The following is a 17,690-nucleotide window of genomic DNA, read 5'->3' as shown; positions in this document are numbered from 1 at the left end:
TCAAGTAAGTAAATAAAATCTTAAAAAAGAAAAAAAAAAAGGAGGGAGGTAAAAGGTCATGAGCTAAGGAATGCAGGAGCCTTTTGAAGCTGGAAAAGGCAAGGCAATGGAATCTTCTAGAGCCTCCAGAAAGGACCGCAGCTCTGCGGAGACTTTGGTTCTAGCCCAGTGAGACCCCATCAGACCTCTGACCTGTGGAACTCCACTACATTTGCGCTGTTTTAGGCCAGAAATGGAAAATGGATGTGGCCTCCAAAGACGGCAGAGCACGGGCGCCGCCCCCGGGCACGCTCACCCTGGCTCCCCTCCTCCCAGCCCTCGTTCCCTCTTCCTCCATGTTCTCGGCACTTCTGACACCTGTCTCGGTGCAGCCAACACAACTGGACTTCCCGGGGAGCAAAACCGCCCGTGGGCTTATCCGAGCCGTGGTTTCTACACGGGTGAGTGGTCTCACGCTGGGCCCCGAGCCTGCCAATCCACCCAGGAGCCATAAAGGGGGGTCGGGGGCCACCAGGGGCCGCCCTGCCTGTGCCCACAAGCCCGAGCCGTGGAGCCGTGATCCTGCCAACGACTGAGGGGCACGAGCAGGCCTCTCCTGTGGGCAGAAGGCCAGGTGTGAGGATGGAGAACACCCCAGGCCTCTGGATCCTGAGTTCTAGTCCAAACCAGGCTGCTATGTGACCTGCAGCACATTCACGTGCCCTCAGTCAGCTCCCTGACTCATGCAGCCGGGGGAACCACCCTGCCTTGCCCTTCTCCCCAGTCAGCCCCGGGGACCACGTGAGAAAATGTGAACTAGTGCATCGCTGTTCCATCTGACTGCAGGGAAGAGCAGTGGGGCCAGCAGACCGATTTCCACCTTAGACCCCACCGCAAACTGGTCCACTGTGTGATCCCAAACGTCCCACCTCTGGGCCTTGCTCTTCCCATCTGTGCAGTGGGGGGAACAGGTCAGGTGACCATGGCAGGGCTCTTTCAGGTCAGTGTAGACTCTTTCAGTGTAAGCTTAACCCCTATTGCCCCCTCCTGGAACTTTCGGGAATGACACCACCCTGCTCCCTTGGTCTCTCCCAGGATTTGAACCCAGAAACACACCCCACCGCGGGCTGAGGCGTCCAGCACCTGGCTGTGGCTAAACAGGTCAAAGGATCATGTGCTGAGAAGCCAGCGGGCTCCCGATTCGGTATTTGACGAGAGAGCAAGGGCTCTCCACCCCATGCTGCCCCCCGACCCTGCTCCAGAGAAGAAAGAGCAGCATTCGTGCCCCTACAGCAGACACAGCCTGGCCAGCCTGCGGCCAGGCCAGGTGCTCCCGCACCCACACCCAGGGAGCCCTCCCAGCATATACCAGCACTCTCCACGGGGGTGCAAAGAGGAGAAGTGGGGGGTGGACAGGCTGCGTCCCACGAAGGAAGAGCAAGAAAACCTTTCAACTATTAAATCCGTTTAGTAAAGACAGTTTCGCTCATACAAAACAACAGTTTACAACAATCTGAGTGCTGGCCACGCCGTCAGGGACCGGGAGGCACTGGGGGCCCTCAGAGCCCTTGCCCACATCCGGAGAAGATCTGGGGTGCTCCTCCAGCAACTCGGCCCCGAGGGAGACGAGAGCTGGAGAATCAGTGCCCACCCCTGGCCCGGAGACCTCCCCCCACGCTGCTCACTAGTACCGGGGGGAGGGCCCTTCCCGCCCCCCCCTCCCCCACTGGCCTGGACACACAAGGCTGAGTTGCTTGGGGGTCGAGGTGAAGTGGCTAACGGAGGCAGGGGCAGAGTCGGGACATCTTTGGTGTGAAGACTCCCCCACCCACCCACGGGGCCACCCAAGGGGTGCCGCCTCTGCCCTCGAGGGGGAGCCGGCCGGTACCCCCAGGGGCCCAGGAGAGGCGGCAAAATGCAAAAGCTCCAAGTCACTTCTAAACAGCCCAGGCTCCCCCCATGGGAGCAGAGAGGAGGCCCATTGAGAAGTGGCTCAAAATATAGGAAAAATCATCAAGAACGGGTTAATCATGGCAGGAAGGGGGAGAGAGGCTACTGGGTAGGGAAGCGCCTCAGAAGACTAGGACCAGCACTGCACGGGCGCCCACGGGTGGGGGTGAGGGTGGTCCAGCCTTCCCGACCGCTGGGCCGGAGCCCAGGTGGCTCCTCTCTGCCTCCCAGAACCACCGGGCAGGCTGCGGGGCCGGGCTGAGTCGGGGCAGGCTTCTCAGGCACTTTGGCAGACCTGACGCAGGCACGGCAGGCCCAAGGAGGGGTGAGGTTCTTGAGCCACAGCAGGGGCCCTCCCTCTGCAGCCCTGCCTGCCCCTGGCCCCATGAACATGCACAGTCCCAGACACAGATCCGGGCACGTGCGCACACACACACACACACACAATCACACTCGCCTCTGTCTGTCTGGCACATCGGTGAGGTCTGAGGGCTCCCGCAGAGGCGGGTGGCATCCTGGCCCCGGCCCCGCAGGGCCCCGAGCTCCCAGAATGCCTCAGTCGCAGGGGCCCCCGGCCGGGATGGGGCAGGAGAGGCCAGGTGGACGCAGGGACGCTCCCTCGGACAGTTGCCACAAACACCCCTGAACCAACCCCGAGCCCTTACACATCCAGAGAGGAAGGGGTCTGGGCAAGAGGAGGCCGAGTGGGGGAAAGAACAATAAAAGAAGTTTCATAAAAATTCCAAGTCAAATTACTGATAAAATTGCAAAATGAGCACAGGTTCCAGAGCGTCTTGCTCTTTTCTCTCCGCACCGCCCGCAGCCTCCCAGCCTCTCCCTCTCCGAGGTGGTGGGAACCACAGGCGGGATGCGGCCTCGGACGGGCTCTGGGCTCCACGCCGCCGAGGAGGGAGGTGAAGCGGGCAGTCCTGGGTCTCTTCGTTTAAAAAATATATTCAGGTCGAGAGTTATTGCTTGTCCGCCAGTGGAGCGGGACGGGCTCAGCAGCTCAGTGAGCGAGGGCCGCGGCCTCCAGGGCCCGAGCTTTCTTCCGCCTCTTCAGAAGGAGAGGGTTGGACGCATCTTCGATCTTTTTTATCTTGATCTGCTCGTAGTCGACACGCATTGTGGCCAAGGCACTGGTCATCTCCTCCTGGGGAGGGGGCAGGGTGACCCCACAGGGCGACAGGGGAGATAAGAGACACAGGGAAGGGCAGGGTGAGGGCGACAGGGGGTGGGAGCAGAGAAAGGACAGGCTGGTCAGTGGGTCCGAGGCTGACAGTAGCCTCAACCCCCGCCGGGGTCACCAGAGCCTGCTCACAACCGTAGGGTGTGTTCCCAGAGCCCCCAGCGACCCCACTGGAAGCAGAAAGAGCACTGGACTAGGAGTCAGGGGACCTGGGCTCTGGTCCACCCCAGCCCATCGCTAGCTGTGTGACCTTGAGCAGGTCACTCTCCCTCTCTGGACCTCGGGCTCCTCATCTGCAAAACGAGGAGACGGTACCAGATAGCCTTTCGGGTTCCTTATAGGGAACCACCGCAGGCCCAGCCTGGCCAGGGAAGGGGCTCAGAGTCACTGCTCTCGCTGTAACAGAAATCCCTGGGGTGAGCGAATGCAGACTCACACCCCCCCACCCCACCGGCCAGCACCGCCCCTCACCCCCGGGCACCCACCCCCACCCCGGGCCCCTCGCAGCCAGCGGTCCCCTCACCTTGACATCCTCCCACCGCTCCTTGTCCTCCTTCAGGACCCGGCTGGTGTGCAGTGGGGTTTGAGGGACCTTTGTTGATTGCTGTGGGGGAGAAAAGGAGTTCAAGGGAAAGCCTGGCGGGGAGCAGAGTGGTGGCTGAGCCCTCGCCCTCGCCCTCGCCCTCGCCCTGAGGGTCGGTTTCCACTGACCCGGGTCCCTCCGGCCCACCAGGCTTACCATGATCCAGGGGTGGTTCATGAATTCCGTGATGGTCATCCTCTGAGTGGGCTCTGTTTTCAGCAGGTTCCGGATGAGCATCTTCACTGTGGGGTGGGGCAGGGGACAGAGACAGCTCAGGGGCCACCCTCTCTCTTCTGCTTCTTCCCAAAGTTTTCAGGGAGAAACCAGACTTAGGGGCACAGGGGGGTGGGGGTGGGGGGTTGCCTGGAGGCAGACTGCCCACAGAGCCGGTCCCGAGGGGCATTATGGTTACACCTCTTGATAGGTTACATGCAGCCCCACACCCGTGGCCCAGGGTGGGTCCCTCACGCAGACAGGACATGCCCAGCAGGTGTGAGCACAGGGATGGACCCACTGCCACACCACTCCTGGGGGCCGGATCCTGCAGGTACCACGTGTGCGCACGCATGTGCACGTGCACAGGGTGGGGGAGGGGGTCCTTACCTTCCTCTGATACCTCCGACCACTCTGGGTTGGGAAATTCATACTGGCCCATTCGGATGCGAGTCTTCATGCCCGGAGAGATGGCGAGACCATGGTTGGAGTAGAAGGGGGGATACCCACACAGCCTGAATCAAGAAGCAGGAAGAGAGGGGGACAGTGCGGGTGTTATTCGGGGGACTTGCACCAGGAACAGAGTGAGGAACAGGCTTCTTAGAAAGGTCACAGAGAAATGCACTCATGGATTTCAGGCACAATATACGAAATCAAGAACAGGCCCCAGAAATCCAACACACCCAGCATCTAAACCACACATTTTCCTGCCTGTGAGCTAGTTTATACCTGCCGCTTAGCTATCAGAATCCAATAAGCATGGAGACAAGGGGACATGCAGGGGATTCCCAGGGAATCCCCCATCCAGAAGGGGATGTGGACCTCTGCTCCTTCCTCTTGTCCCAGAGAGGTACAGGCCTCCTACTCCCAGCCCAGCCCAGCCCAGCCTCCTCCGCACACCCTCCCTGGCACACTCACAGGATGTACATGATGACACCCAAGGACCACATGTCACAGGACTTGTCATACTTCTCGGGGCCCAGCACTTCTGGAGCTGCAAACCAAAGGTCAGTGTGGGTGGATCCGGCCCCTGGAACACTGATATACCCCAGCTTCTCTGCGGATCATGCTCCCTATCCCAACCCTTCAGCCCATCGTGATGATACTGTGGCCGGGGGTGGGAGGGGGAACAGTCATAACCCCATGCTGAGGCTGCGTGGGGGAGAGCAGAAGAGCCTCCTCCAAGAGGAACCCCGGGGCTAGAATCTTAAGATGAGACGATTCCTGGACTGAAGAGCCTTCCCGACCCATGCTGCCCACTTAATTTGACAAACATGAGTTTATTCTGGATAAACGTGAGTTCACTTGGCTGGAGCTGCGGAACCCAATCTGTGTCCCGGGCTCTGCTGGGCATCTGATGGCAATGGCTGCTCTTCTGGGGGAAGCGCACCTGCGTGCACCAAATCCTGCCTATACTCCCAGACGGATCCATCTCCCATAACGTCTCAATTCCAGATTAACTCGCTCAAGCCCTACTTCTGGGCAGGTCACAGCAGAACCAGCTCCGGGAAGGTTCAAAGGACACGACCCCCCCAGGACCAGTGGCCCCTGAGAGCTATAGAGAGCACCTGACAACAGCTCTGGGGAAAGACCAGCTCCCCGGGCCCCCTCTGGACTTACCTACATAGTACGGCGTGTAACAGGGAGTGGTCAGAGAGTTGTGGCTGGTGGTTTCCTTGGCAAAGCCAAAATCTGTGAGTTTCAGGATGGCATTGGGCCTTTTGGAGGTGTACAGGAGATTCTCAGGCTACAGAGAGGGAGACAGACGGACAGACAGCAACGCTGCTGAGCCTGTGAGGAGGGTAGCGATTCCTGCCTCCCCTCACCCTTTCAACAACCATCTGTCGCCCTCGATCGGCACGCCATCAGGAGCATCCGTTGCGCGTGGCCAGGTGCCTGCCTTTGGGAGCTTACAGGGTACTTGGAGACAAGAGACGAGCCCAGAGAACCGCCAACAAACACCACGGGGACACAGAAACCAAAGGTGTGACTGTGTGGCGCTGACTAAGGAGGACCACAGGGCTGGGCGTAGCCACAGAAGGCTTCGCTACTGGGCTGGGGCTTGGCCCAGAGAGGGCGGCCCCGGGGGGCAGAGAACGGCCCCTGCCCTGCTCTGCCGCAGGAGGCGCAGCAGGGCGCAGGGCAAGCCCGGCCACCTCCCAAGGGTCACCGTGGCCCCCCGGGCCGTGGCTCCCACACGGCAGCGGACAGCGGGCACCTTGACATCCCGGTGAGCGATGTTGATCGAGTGCAGGTACTGGATGGCCTCGCCGATGCTCTTCATGATTTCTGACGCCTCTGTGGCAGGGGGGTGGGCGATAGGAAGCAGAGTCGCAAGATGTGGCAGGAGGGTTGAGGACCCAGTTAGCCCCCTCCCACCCCCCACCCACCCGAGGAGTGGCCCCGGTGTCCCCCCCGCCCCCCCCGACGGCCCTGCCCGCCCAGGCCTGTCCCAGCAGACCCTTCCTACCTCTTTCCGTGAACGCTTGGTCTCCTCGGTCCTGGATCCGGCTGAAGAGTTCTCCACCATCCAGACTGAAACAGAGCCACGGTGAGAGGGGCGGGCCCGGCCCAGCAGCCCTCTCCGTGCCCCCTGGCCCTCGGGAGCCGTCCGGCCTGGCTTACCACTCCATGACAATGAGCAGGCACTTCCTCCCCGCGTACAGGTTCTCGTAGACATCCACGATGCGCACGATGTGGGGGCACTGGGAGGCCCGCCAGTGCAGCTCCACCTCCCGGCGGGCCTTGGGGCAGTCCTGAAGCATCTGCAAGCCCAGAGGCCTCCTGCGTGACTGCGCCGTCCCCGCAGGCGGGCAGCTGGCGGCCACCCGGCACGACCCGGCGGGAGTCTGTTCCGGGGCGCCCGGGCTCTCCCCACCGGCAGACCTGCTCCTGCTGGTCCCCTACTAGCCCCCCCACCCCACCCCCCGGCATTTTCTCTGGCCTCTCCTCCTAAATCCTGACTTAGAGTTTTGCAGCTCCCTTATCTGCTCTAAAGGGAACCTTCAAGACGACCCCACGACCCCACGGGGCCTCGGCCCAGGCTGAAATCAGCCCCGGGGCCACTCGGTCTAGCCGGGCCTGCAGGCTACCCTGGAGGGCGGCAGAACTGGGCCCTGGGGCACAGGGGCTGAAGGAGGCCTGAGGAGCACAGTCTGAGGAGAAGGCACACAATCACGGAAAGGAGCCGAGAGGAAGGAGAGACTCCAGAACCAGTAGGAAAAGGAACTTCCAAGACCCCTCAAGGTCCAGCACACCAAATCCAGAGCAACGCGCTTTCTCAGTCTTGCGCTTTACTTCATTCAACCCCCCATGGCCTCGGGAGTCGGCCGATGTGGCCGGGACGCCGCTTCTCACCAGGTGTGAAACCTCGGCAGGTTCCTTGACTCATGAGCCTCAGTCCTGCACCTTGTCCCACGGGCCAGGTGGCCAGGGGCCCTAATGGAACCTGGATCCCTCACCTGGATCCCTCGCCAGCCTCAGGGGCTGAATCTTGACTAATCCCAGCCAGTCGCATGAATTTCTTTACCAGTGACGAGCTTGGGAACAAGCCTAAGACCCAACGGTGGCCAAGAAGAACTTGGTCACGAGTCTGCTAGCGGCCTCCTAAAGGAAGCACCACCTTTCCCGCACGCGGCACCTGGCGCAGCACCTGGCGGGAGGACGCATCAGCACACCGAGGAAGGCGGGGAGGAGGCGTGGCAGTCACCTGGGGCCTGGCTGACACTGAGCAGCCCTCAGGACTTGTGCTTGGTACGATAATAATCTTTCCTTGCTCTACAGACTGCTTTTATTTTTATTTTTATTATTATTATTTTTTTACAAACTGCTTTTAGTAGAATTTTATTGCTCAGAGCCAAAGGCATCATGGTCTATCCCCCTATAAAATGGGGGGTAGATCTGTCGCAAGGATTAAACGAAGCAATTCTGCAAAGCACCCAGCAGAGCCCCTGGCAGATGCCCAACAAGCAGAGCTGTCACTTTCGTCACGGACTGTTGGCTAAATGCACAGCACTGATGCCAAAATAACCAAGACGCCGCCCCTGACAGACTTCCCATCTCTGTGGGCCACCAAGATGAGCCCTACGCAGTCCCCATCAGAGGGCCGAGGCCGAGAGGGACACGGTGAGGCAGAGGGAAGGCAGGGGGATGGGGCCCTGCTAGGGGGGAGCAGGGATGGGGCAGGTGGGGGATGCAGCAGCTGAGGCTCAGAGACCCGCTGGAAAGTGCAGGAAGCTTGGTCAGAAAGCTGGGACGGCCAGGACGGAGCCAGGTGACCGAGGGCAGCGACAGGCACATACGGGAACTCCCAGCCCTGAGGACAGACCTCGTCACGCTGCAGGCCACGACATACTAGGCCTTTTCTGACTGTGCAACTGCCATGTTACGGGATGAGGAAATCGAAGCTCAGGGAAACAGTGTGTCCAGGGCTAAGTCCCTAGAGAAAGGCAGGGCCAGGGCTGGACCCCAAAGCCCAGGCCTTTCCATGTCACCACAAAGCTTCCCCAGGAGGGGTGGAGGCCCAGACGGGTCAGGTCCGGACAGACACCTGCAGGCTGACCTCGCAGCACAATCTAAACAAGTGGGGCAAGCTGCCCACGGGGTCACACTGCCACCTCGTGGCCATCTGGGGACACCGCACAGGTTCGAGCTCGGCCACCCACCTTACCATGGCCCAGGAAAAAAAGTTTATTTTCCTCTCCCCCGCTCTAAGCAACGCAGGAGAAGGCACCGGCCAACTTCATTTGCAACTTCATTTGTGGAGCGCACTTCCACTCCACGGGCATTTACTGGGTCCCGCGTTGTGCAGGGCGCCAAGAGGAACAGAGCAGTCCCAGTCTGAAAGAACTCAGGCTGGCGGGGGTCAGGGTACTTACTACGGGAGGCCGACACAGGAAATATTTATAACCCAGTGAGCCAATGTGCTATACAACTGGCAGGTTCAAAGGGTTCAGAGGCAAGAGTCCTCAGAGCAGCCGAGTAAGAAAGATCTCTCTCGCCCCCTGCAGGTACCCTGATCACTAGGAGGCCAGAGAAGAAGCACAGTTGGCGGATTTACTCAGAGGCAACCTGAGGTCCGGGATTTACCATCCGTCCAGGGGCGGGGTCTCGAATTGGTCAGTATCTCCAATGACCTTGAAGGCGTCATTACCTTTCTAAGCCTGTTTTGCATCTATCCGTGAGGGGGGCCCCCTTCCTTACAGAGCCATTCTAAGCATCTAATGAAAGAACACCCCTTAAGAAGGCTTTGTCCTCAGAGGGGCAGTTATCACTGGAAACCAGCAGCACAACTGCCACAGCAGAGGCACCCTCTCCATCACCTCGAGTTGAGGCTGGGGCCCACTGAGGAAGCCGGTCCAAGTCACCAGCAAGACTCCAGGCTGGGTTTACGGGCAGCCCAGTGACCACAGTCTGGGAACCAGCTCCATGCCCTGCCCAACCAGAGCTGTGCTGAGTGATGACACGTCAAAGCCCAAACCCAAGTGCCCCTTGGTCCCTCCTGAACTCAGAGCTCCCACTCCAAATGCTGCTCTTTCTGCCTTGGACAGGTTAGACCGTGTGGCAAAGGAGAATTTGTGGGCAGGAGGCATGGGTTCCCATCCCACCTCCGGGCCTACACGCAATTCTTCACCTGGTAGGTGAGCCAGATGGACCCAGTACAATACACTTGGCCTTGGGAACGGTGTACAACTCATACCCCAGCTCTGCACTTCCTAGCTTGGGTCAGGTAAGCCAACCTTCCCTTCTGACAAAAGGATTTCCTCATTTGCAAAACAGAATTAATTTAGTGAAATAAGTAAACTGGAAAGGGTAGTATTTTTTAATTCTAAAAGGAACATAAGAATTTCCCATGAAGACTGGAGACTGGCATCCAGGTACGTGTTATGAGAAATCTCTGAATGGATATGAAGACCAACTCCAGCAACAAAAGTTAAGACCTTCAACTGAGTCAGGCAGGCAGGCTGGCTGATGTCATGGGGGAAGAGCCTAAAGAGCCAAAGAGGCTTTGTGGACAGCTGTGGGGTGCAGAGAGCCTGGAGGGAGGACAGCAAGAATGTGCTAATCTGGAGTACAGAGCTAAGTAAAGAACGGGAGGGGGGGGGGGGGCTGAGCTCCAAGCCAGAGGAAAGAGGGAATGAAACAGGATTCCTGGGGTCCTGCCAGGAGCCACCAGCAGGTTCAACCAGAAGCCAATAGAGTCACCTAGGAGAGGTAGGAAAGGCTCACCTCTCTGGCATGGACAAAGACAAGGGCCCAGGTCTATAGATCTCAGGGACCCAGACTGGAGAGAGGGAGACGGGGAGGGTCTTCTCACTAAGAAGCCACAGGCCCTTAGACATTAAGAGCCTGGAAGGGTTTATGAAATATTTTAAGCCCACGCAAAGCACGGAGCAGATACTGTGACTTGTCTCCACCCCCTATAGTTCGCGTCTGAAATTCTCTTGCACTGTAGAAAAGGTTAATCGTTGCATGTGCTAGATTGCAATGCAATAGGCCAGGCCACCCTACCAACTGTGGCAAGGGCCTGGGAAACTCTAGGATGACAGCGGCGATGAGGGAGACACAGGAGCTCTCCCCAAATGCTGTTCCCTGTCTCAGTTTGCTGGAGCCCGAAGGCAAGAGGACCGGGGCCCCCAATTCTGGTTGCCTGTGGCCCCATTACCTCCCATCCTCCCAACCAAGTCTTCTATCATGAGGCCACAGGGAAGGACTCAGGAGCAGTCAGCATCCTAAACTGAGCTGAGCCAGAGAGATGGGAAGAAACAAAGCCCAGGGCCTGGAGCCCGGCTCGCCAGCAATGGGGACATGAGGACTGACGGGAAGGAGCCAGTCCCAGGCCCCAAGGGATCACGCCCTTCACAAGCTCTAACAGCTGCCAGGTGTGTGAACTTGTGGACGTCTTTAACCCCTCCATGCCTCAGTTTCCTATCGGTTAAAGCAGACTAGTAAGAGTCCTCAGCTATATTAAATGAGCTACTAGACTCCCCCTGTAACCTACTGTGAGCAGCACACGCGTGTGTTAGCACTCTGCTCTCACTTCCCGGCCACGCTGTCGCAGTGCCACGGGGTGGGCAGCTGGGCTCCCGCTCACGCCCCCCTCGGTCAAGGGGGTATTAGTAGTCCCGAGGGGCCCCAGAATACCGGCGGGGAGGCGGTCTGGGCATCCTGAGCACCCCTGGCCTCCCTCCACTGCCTCAACCGGACAGCTGGGGGCGGGGTGCACTGTAAGGAGAGAAGGAAGCCACCCCTTTCCTTCCCAGGCCTGACAGGGAGCCAAGAGTGATGCAAAAACCTGAGTCAGGCACTGGCTGTGCTGCCCGTGTGTGGTGTGTGTGTGGTGTGTCGTTAAACCAGACGTCCTCGGTCATAGCAGGTCAGCCCCAAGGCCCCGTGTGTCATGCACCAGCCACCCACCCCCTCCCCACCCCCCACTACAGGATGGGGTGGTGCTGGGTGCTGGGTGCTCTGCGGGCTAAAGAGAAGGATGTGGGCAGGAGGGCTGCTGCTGTGAGTCCCCCCCACACACAGTGCAGGACCCCCGGGAGCAGGGGAAGGGGGACCCTGCCCTCCTGCGTGCTCTGTGCTAAGTGGGTGCTAACTACTCTGAATGGGGACCCCTCATCCACCCCAGAGGAAGTACCTAACTTTTTTTTTTTTTTAAGATTTTATTTATTCATTCATGAGAGACACAGAGAGAGAGAGAGGCAGAGACACAGGCAGAGGGAGAAGCAGGCTCCATGCAGGGAGCCCGATGTGGGACTCCATCCCGGGTCTCCAGGATCAGGCCCTGGGCTGAAGGTGGCGCTAAACCACTGAGCCACCGGGGCTGCCCTCATCCAACTTTATATAAACGAGAAGACTTGGGCTCAGAGAAACTAAGCAATTAGCTCCAAGCCTTCCCGCAGTGGCCCGTGGCAGGGCTGGGATTTGATGTGGGGCCCCACTGCTCCTGACGCTCCTTTTCCACCGCCCCATGGGGGAAGGCAAAGGCACAGAATCCTCCAGAACCATCCATGACATCAATGCCAAAAATGGGGGCGGAAAACATAGACATGCCTGAAAGTACAAACGCTTTGATCCCGAAATCCTGCTTTTAAAATTTTACCCTAAGCTACTACCCTGGATGGAACCTGAATGTATGTACATCCCAATCCCGAGTCCATTATGCCAACCAGAAGCCAGCGGCCCAGCAACCAGCAAATGAGATTGCTTTTTTTAAAAGTGCACTTAGCTATATAATCTATAATCACGAATGTGATGTCTGAAGTGAACATTTAATGCAGAACGGAGTCCCGAGTCTGTTAGGTCCTCCATCACCGTGAGTGGGGGCACTCACCCTGGCTCTTTCTTTGCAGCACAAATCCCAATCTTAGTTTCCCTACACTTACTCATCAGAAAGTATATGATAGTAGGTGAAAAAACCCAGTTTCAAAGGCTTATTATGGCTAGTGCAGTTCTATATTTTTATTTATACGGGGGGGGGGGGGTGTAAGAGGAAGAGTATTCATACTCAGTAAAATGCTAATTGTAATTCCATCTGAAAAGCAGGATTACAGGGCCTTATTTTTTCTTCTTCAGATCTTTATTTTCTAGGTGATTTACAATTAGCATTTGTACTTTTAAAGAGGCCAAGAAAGCAGCTTAGCTCTCCAAATGTAAATGGGAGGTTGTCATCCACACCCCCAGGCCGGCCAGGGAGCAGAGAGGCTCAGGCTCTCAGGCAGCTCAGCCTCCCCAGGTCCACAGCAGGGGGCTGCCACCTTGGAGTCTGGAGCAGGAAGGCAGCCCGCTGCAGCAGGTGCAGGCTGCAGTCAGGGGGGCGGGGGGGGGGGGGGGGGGGGGGGGGCGGTGGTGAGCAGACACTGGGAACCACAGCACAAGGGGTTCCATCATCCTGCGTCCTCTCCAGCTCCACTCCGCTCTGACCCAGCCCTCCCACTCCCCAGCCAGCCGTCCTCTGTGTCGGCTCAGCCATGGTCACACCTCTCCTTCCAGCCTGGCTGGGGAACTGGACCCCACAGCCCTGTGCTAGCGAGAAAGGGAGGTGTGAGGAGGTCACGGGGACACAGGCCCAGGACACGCTGTCCTTACATCATGTGATCTCTGTCTGGGCCCTTCAAAGCCTCCATCTCTGGGTCCGGAGCCAGGGAGGGAAACAGGTTGGAGACACACAGCACGCACGGTCCAGCACGTGAGCTCACCCTCCCGAAATGCCATCACTCAGCAAACATCCGGAGTACCCAGTACACGCCACACACTGTTCTGGAGAGTGCTGGGATCTAACAGAGAACTGAGCAAGTAAGGCCTGTGCCCCATGGGACTTCCGTGTGCATGCAGGAGGTACACGGTGAGAAAGCGGTTTTAATTCGATCTTGTGATTTGTGCATAAAGAAACTAAACAGGGTGCTGCCAGAAACCAGCAGTGGCGGTGAGGGAGACTCTCCCTCAGCCCCCCTCAAATTAGGGAGAGCTGCTTACAGCCTGGAGACGTGGTCACGTCTCTACCTCTAGCCGAGCTCAGAAACATAAGAGATGACAGATGGGTCTTGGTTGAAGTGGTTTTCCTCTACATCTATGGGGGGGTGGGGCTGGGGTAAGGAGTATGTCCCCTTCTAGAGTTTCTGCAAAGCTCAGCGAGGAGCTACTGTTGGTCTTCCCCTAGAAGTGATCTAAGCAGAAATCTCAACAGGGTTCGCAAGTCTTAAGAAGGTTACTGAAGTAGAAGATACACAGAAGTGCTGCATCAGGGTCCCTGGCTGGTGCATACATTCCCAGATATTTGGCTGGGAGGTAAAAGTAGTACTCTCTATTTGCTACTGGCTTTCGTTATTGTGATAGGGAAACATCTCCACCCAGAACAAAGCCACACTGAACAATGAGGAATCCAAGACTAAAAGCTTTGCAACAACCACACCACACTGCCCAGAAGATGAGCTGGACCTTCTTGTGGTTCCCACCCTCTCTCTCCAGGACCTTCCTGGGGCAGCCATAAAAGACCAAGGTTCAACAAAAAGGCAAGGAGCTTAAAAGTCACACCATAAATGACAATTTAAAAAAATATATATTTGCAACACATAATGGATAAAAGGCTAACTGGGAAATCAATTGTAAAAGATTAACAACCCAATATAAAAATGGCCAAAGAATAAGAACAGGCAGTTCAAAGAGAAAGGAACACAGACGGCCAAATGATTCTTGATGCAACTCATTAAGAGAGAAATGCTTATAAAAACAACGACAGCAATTTCACCCGAATGGCAAACATGTTTTCATGTTGGACCAAAACCAAAGCAAAATAAAACTCTTGGGTCTATGCCAACATTTGAGAGGAAAGGGCACTCTCTCATACACTCAGTAGGGATATAGATCTTGTTTGAGGAGTCTGGCCGGATCTCTCAAGACTGTAAATGTTCAAACCTTGCACGAAGTCACTGCCCACCTAGGAAACCATCCTAATAAATAGGTTCCTAGAGCATTTTAGTGGCCTCAAACTGGTAACAACCTACGTCCACCGCTGTGGAGCTAGTCAGAGAAGTGGCCGGGCGCCCATACAACAGAGGATTTAGGGCCCGGGCCCGGGCAGGAGAGAGGCAGGGCCACACATCCACGCGGTGGTGAGAAGAGAGTGCCCACCCACGGGCGAGCAAAGGACAGGACGACACTCTGGCTTTATCGTTACCATCCCAGCTTGTTTAGTGGACCTGCACCGGCATCGCTTAAGTAACTTTTAAGGTATATTCATAAAAGCAAGCAAGCAAGCACATCAAAGGTTAATTAATGGTTCGCTGTACATGGTGGTAATGTTTTCTTCTTTTGTGTGTTTTTTAAATTCCGAAAAAAAAATTTTTTTAAGTCCTGAACAGAACAGAAACATAGAATACCATTTGGGTGGTTTTGTTTCTTAAGGCAGAGAGGAGAACATATATGGGCTTGCACTTTTCTGGATGTCTTTACCCTCCCCCACAAAAATGTCAGCCACCAGCTGAACCACCAGTTAAGAGTAGGTTCCAGCGAGAAATGTGCATTTTTCTTGTTTTCCCCCTTCTCCTTTCTGCTTTATATCTTTCTGTTATATTTGGATCTTACCATCTGCATGTATTTCTTTTTAAAAATCAAGCCGAGGGGGTTCGATTCCAGGAGGCAGTACATCTCAGTTCTTACTTGACCCCTGGCCTGGGAAAGTGGCACAGCTGTACATGCCCCATAGCAACCTGGCCCTCCTGCGGGCGAGGGAAGTGGACAGAGACAGGGGATCCCACGCGGACCAGGGGAGGGATGAGGACCTAGCGTAACTCCAGGTATGAGGGCTACCCAGCTGATGCAAAGGCCTGGTGTCTTCCTGGAGAATATTACCAAGTTAATAAAGAACGGGCCGAGGCCCCAAACCACCAGTGATAACCACTTCTGGCTTCTATGGGCATGAATGCTGCACACGGCGGGGAGAGGCAAGCCCTCTGGAGTCTTAGGGAGGAAACTGAACGACTGAGGGACACAGATATTTCTCTTTCTTCTAGCAGGTGACTATGACTTTGAAAGAGAAAGAGGAATTTTCATGTATAACCACACCATCCATGTGTCAGGTGCACTCTATATTTAGAACATACGTTATACATAAGCCTCCTAACCGCCCTGTGGAAGAGTCAATTGCTGATCCCATTTACAGGTGTGGCAGCCAAGGCCCGAGGGAAGCACCCTTCCTGAGGACACACGGCGAGTCACTGCCAGGGCCAAGACGCACACCAGTTCATGCTCCACGTTCCAGACTCTTGTTTTACGGCAAATGAGGTTTTGACAAGCAAATCCTGAGCTGCTAATAGTAGTTGATTGTTGCCCTGGCTGCCTTCCCTGCCCCGTTCACAGGCCTGCCCCCATTTATCTCTGCATCTGTCTGGCCCCGCATCCACTCAATGCTGAAGAGATATAATGTATATGTGTACGATCGGAACCACTTCACTGCCCATGGAGTACAACAGGATACAAGGCATCTTCCCCGAGGACACAAGGTAGACAGTGGTAGGAAGGAAACACACTCAACTCTCCCAGCTGGATTTAAGATAAAATCTGAGTGGAAGGATGAAAACATGCCATTTTCTTCATAATATCTAGGTATGGATTTTAAAAATCCTGAGATGGACAAATTATCAAGAGAAATTAAGATCAGGGCACCTGGGTGGTTCAGTTGGTTGAGCGTCCAACTCAACTTCGGCTCAGGTCATGATGATCTCAGGGTCGAGAGAGGCCCAGTGGGCTCCGCCCTTGGCAGAGTCTCCTTGAGACTCTCTCCCTCTGCCACTCTGCTGGTTCTCGTGCGTACGTGTGCAAACTCTCCCTCTCTCTAAAATAAGTGAATAGGAGCACCTGGGTGGCTCAGTCAGTTAAGCATCTGCCTTCAGCTCAGGTCACGATCCCAGGACCATGAGATGGAGCCCCACATCGGGCTCCCTACTCAGCAGAAAGCTTGCTTCTCCCTTTCCCTCTGCTGCTTTCCCTGCTTGTGCTGTCAAATAAATAAAATCTTTTTTAAAAATGAAATAAAAATTAGTAAATAGATCTTTAAAAAAGAAAAAAAAGAGGGGCGCCTGGGTGGCTCAGTTGGTTAAGCATCTGCCTTCAGCTCAGATCATGATCTTGGGGCCCTGGGATTGAGCCCCGTTTTGGGCTCCCTGCTCAGCCTTCTCCCTCTGCCCCTCTCCCTCCACACCACCCACCCCCAAGCCCTCCCTCTCTCTCTCAAATAAATAAAATCTTGTTTAAAAAAAAAAAAAGAAGGAAAATAAAGACGGAGGGAGGTCAGCAACACTGGTTCTGGCCAGTGCTGCCTCCAGCAACTTGACCCTGTACAGGTGACAAAGCAGATTCAAATTCTTAATTAGAAGTGATAAATGCCATGTCATCATCATCATCACTCCACTTCAGTGGAATGAGATTCATGGCATGTACACCTTCATCAACAGATCTAATGGGACGTAGAGAGAGTAGAGCGAGAGAAAGTGGAAGAAGAGAGGGTCCTACAAAAGAGGGCAACACCCCACCCCTGACAACAATTCCACAATTCCACATGCCCAAGACAGGAGGACAGCAGGGTGCAGAGAGAAGGTAAAGGAGTCAGAAGTAGTTCTTGGGGAAACCTTGGAGAAACTAGAAACTAGATGGCGGAAAATAGGAGCCCCTCTTCCCTAGTTAGCAGATGTGGTCCAGATGCAACACAGAGCTCGCATCAGCTGACACGGACACGAGGACATCTGATGGAGAGAGACAGGCAAGGTGGGTTTTTTGTTTTTTTGTGGTTTTTTTTTCCTGCTAAGAGCAGGGCACTTGATAAATTCTTGCCGTGCCTTTCTAAAGGGTTTACCTGTCACAAAGCCGGAGGTGCAAGGAAGGGAAATGCTCTTTGGACTCAATGCTAACCAGGAAGCAAAGTCTAGTAAACTGCGTAGGAAAACAAAACACCGTAGTTAGCAGTAACAATAACAACAAGAATACCACACTGGGAGGAAGTAACCTTGTCATTTTAGAGTTCAAAGGAGGGGAAGAAAAAACCAGGGGACAAAAACAATTGTTTAGCCTAGACCCGCAGAAAACCAGTATTTAGATGTTGACAACGGAACAGTATGAGCAGAGATCCCACGAGGGGGGGGGGGAGGCATTTTGCAATATAAGGTCTGGTCTCCCCCAAGCAGACTCTGAGCATGTAAATCACAAGAGTCCCCAATTTTCCCGGAACAGGAAGGCGGGAGGACAGAAGCAGTCACAGATGACCAAGTCCACCACACA

The 17,690-nt window shown here is 55.7% G+C and overlaps 1 protein-coding gene across 2 annotated transcripts in view; it reads right to left on the bottom strand.

Annotated features, from left to right (window-relative positions):
* Positions 1 to 1,427: 1,427 nt before the first annotated feature.
* The window catches only part of MAPKAPK2 (MAPK activated protein kinase 2), a 45,441-nt gene continuing 29,178 nt past the window's right edge, over positions 1,428 to 17,690 (bottom strand). For both annotated transcript variants that reach the window (XM_025429740.3, XM_025429741.3), the window contains exons 2-10: positions 6,540 to 6,679; positions 6,385 to 6,449; positions 6,133 to 6,212; positions 5,535 to 5,661; positions 4,833 to 4,908; positions 4,305 to 4,429; positions 3,858 to 3,943; positions 3,642 to 3,722; positions 1,428 to 3,082 (exon numbers count right to left, since the gene is read on the bottom strand). In XM_025429740.3, the coding sequence (XP_025285525.1) occupies positions 2,939 to 3,082; positions 3,642 to 3,722; positions 3,858 to 3,943; positions 4,305 to 4,429; positions 4,833 to 4,908; positions 5,535 to 5,661; positions 6,133 to 6,212; positions 6,385 to 6,449; positions 6,540 to 6,679 (924 nt within the window). In that variant the 3' untranslated portion in view covers positions 1,428 to 2,938. The remainder of the gene's footprint in view (positions 3,083 to 3,641; positions 3,723 to 3,857; positions 3,944 to 4,304; positions 4,430 to 4,832; positions 4,909 to 5,534; positions 5,662 to 6,132; positions 6,213 to 6,384; positions 6,450 to 6,539; positions 6,680 to 17,690) is intronic.

The sequence above is a fragment of the Canis lupus genome, chromosome 7 (genome assembly GCF_003254725.2).
Source record: "Canis lupus dingo isolate Sandy chromosome 7, ASM325472v2, whole genome shotgun sequence".
NCBI lineage: Eukaryota > Metazoa > Chordata > Mammalia > Carnivora > Canidae > Canis > Canis lupus.
This window is presented reverse-complemented; position numbering and strand designations above follow the sequence as displayed.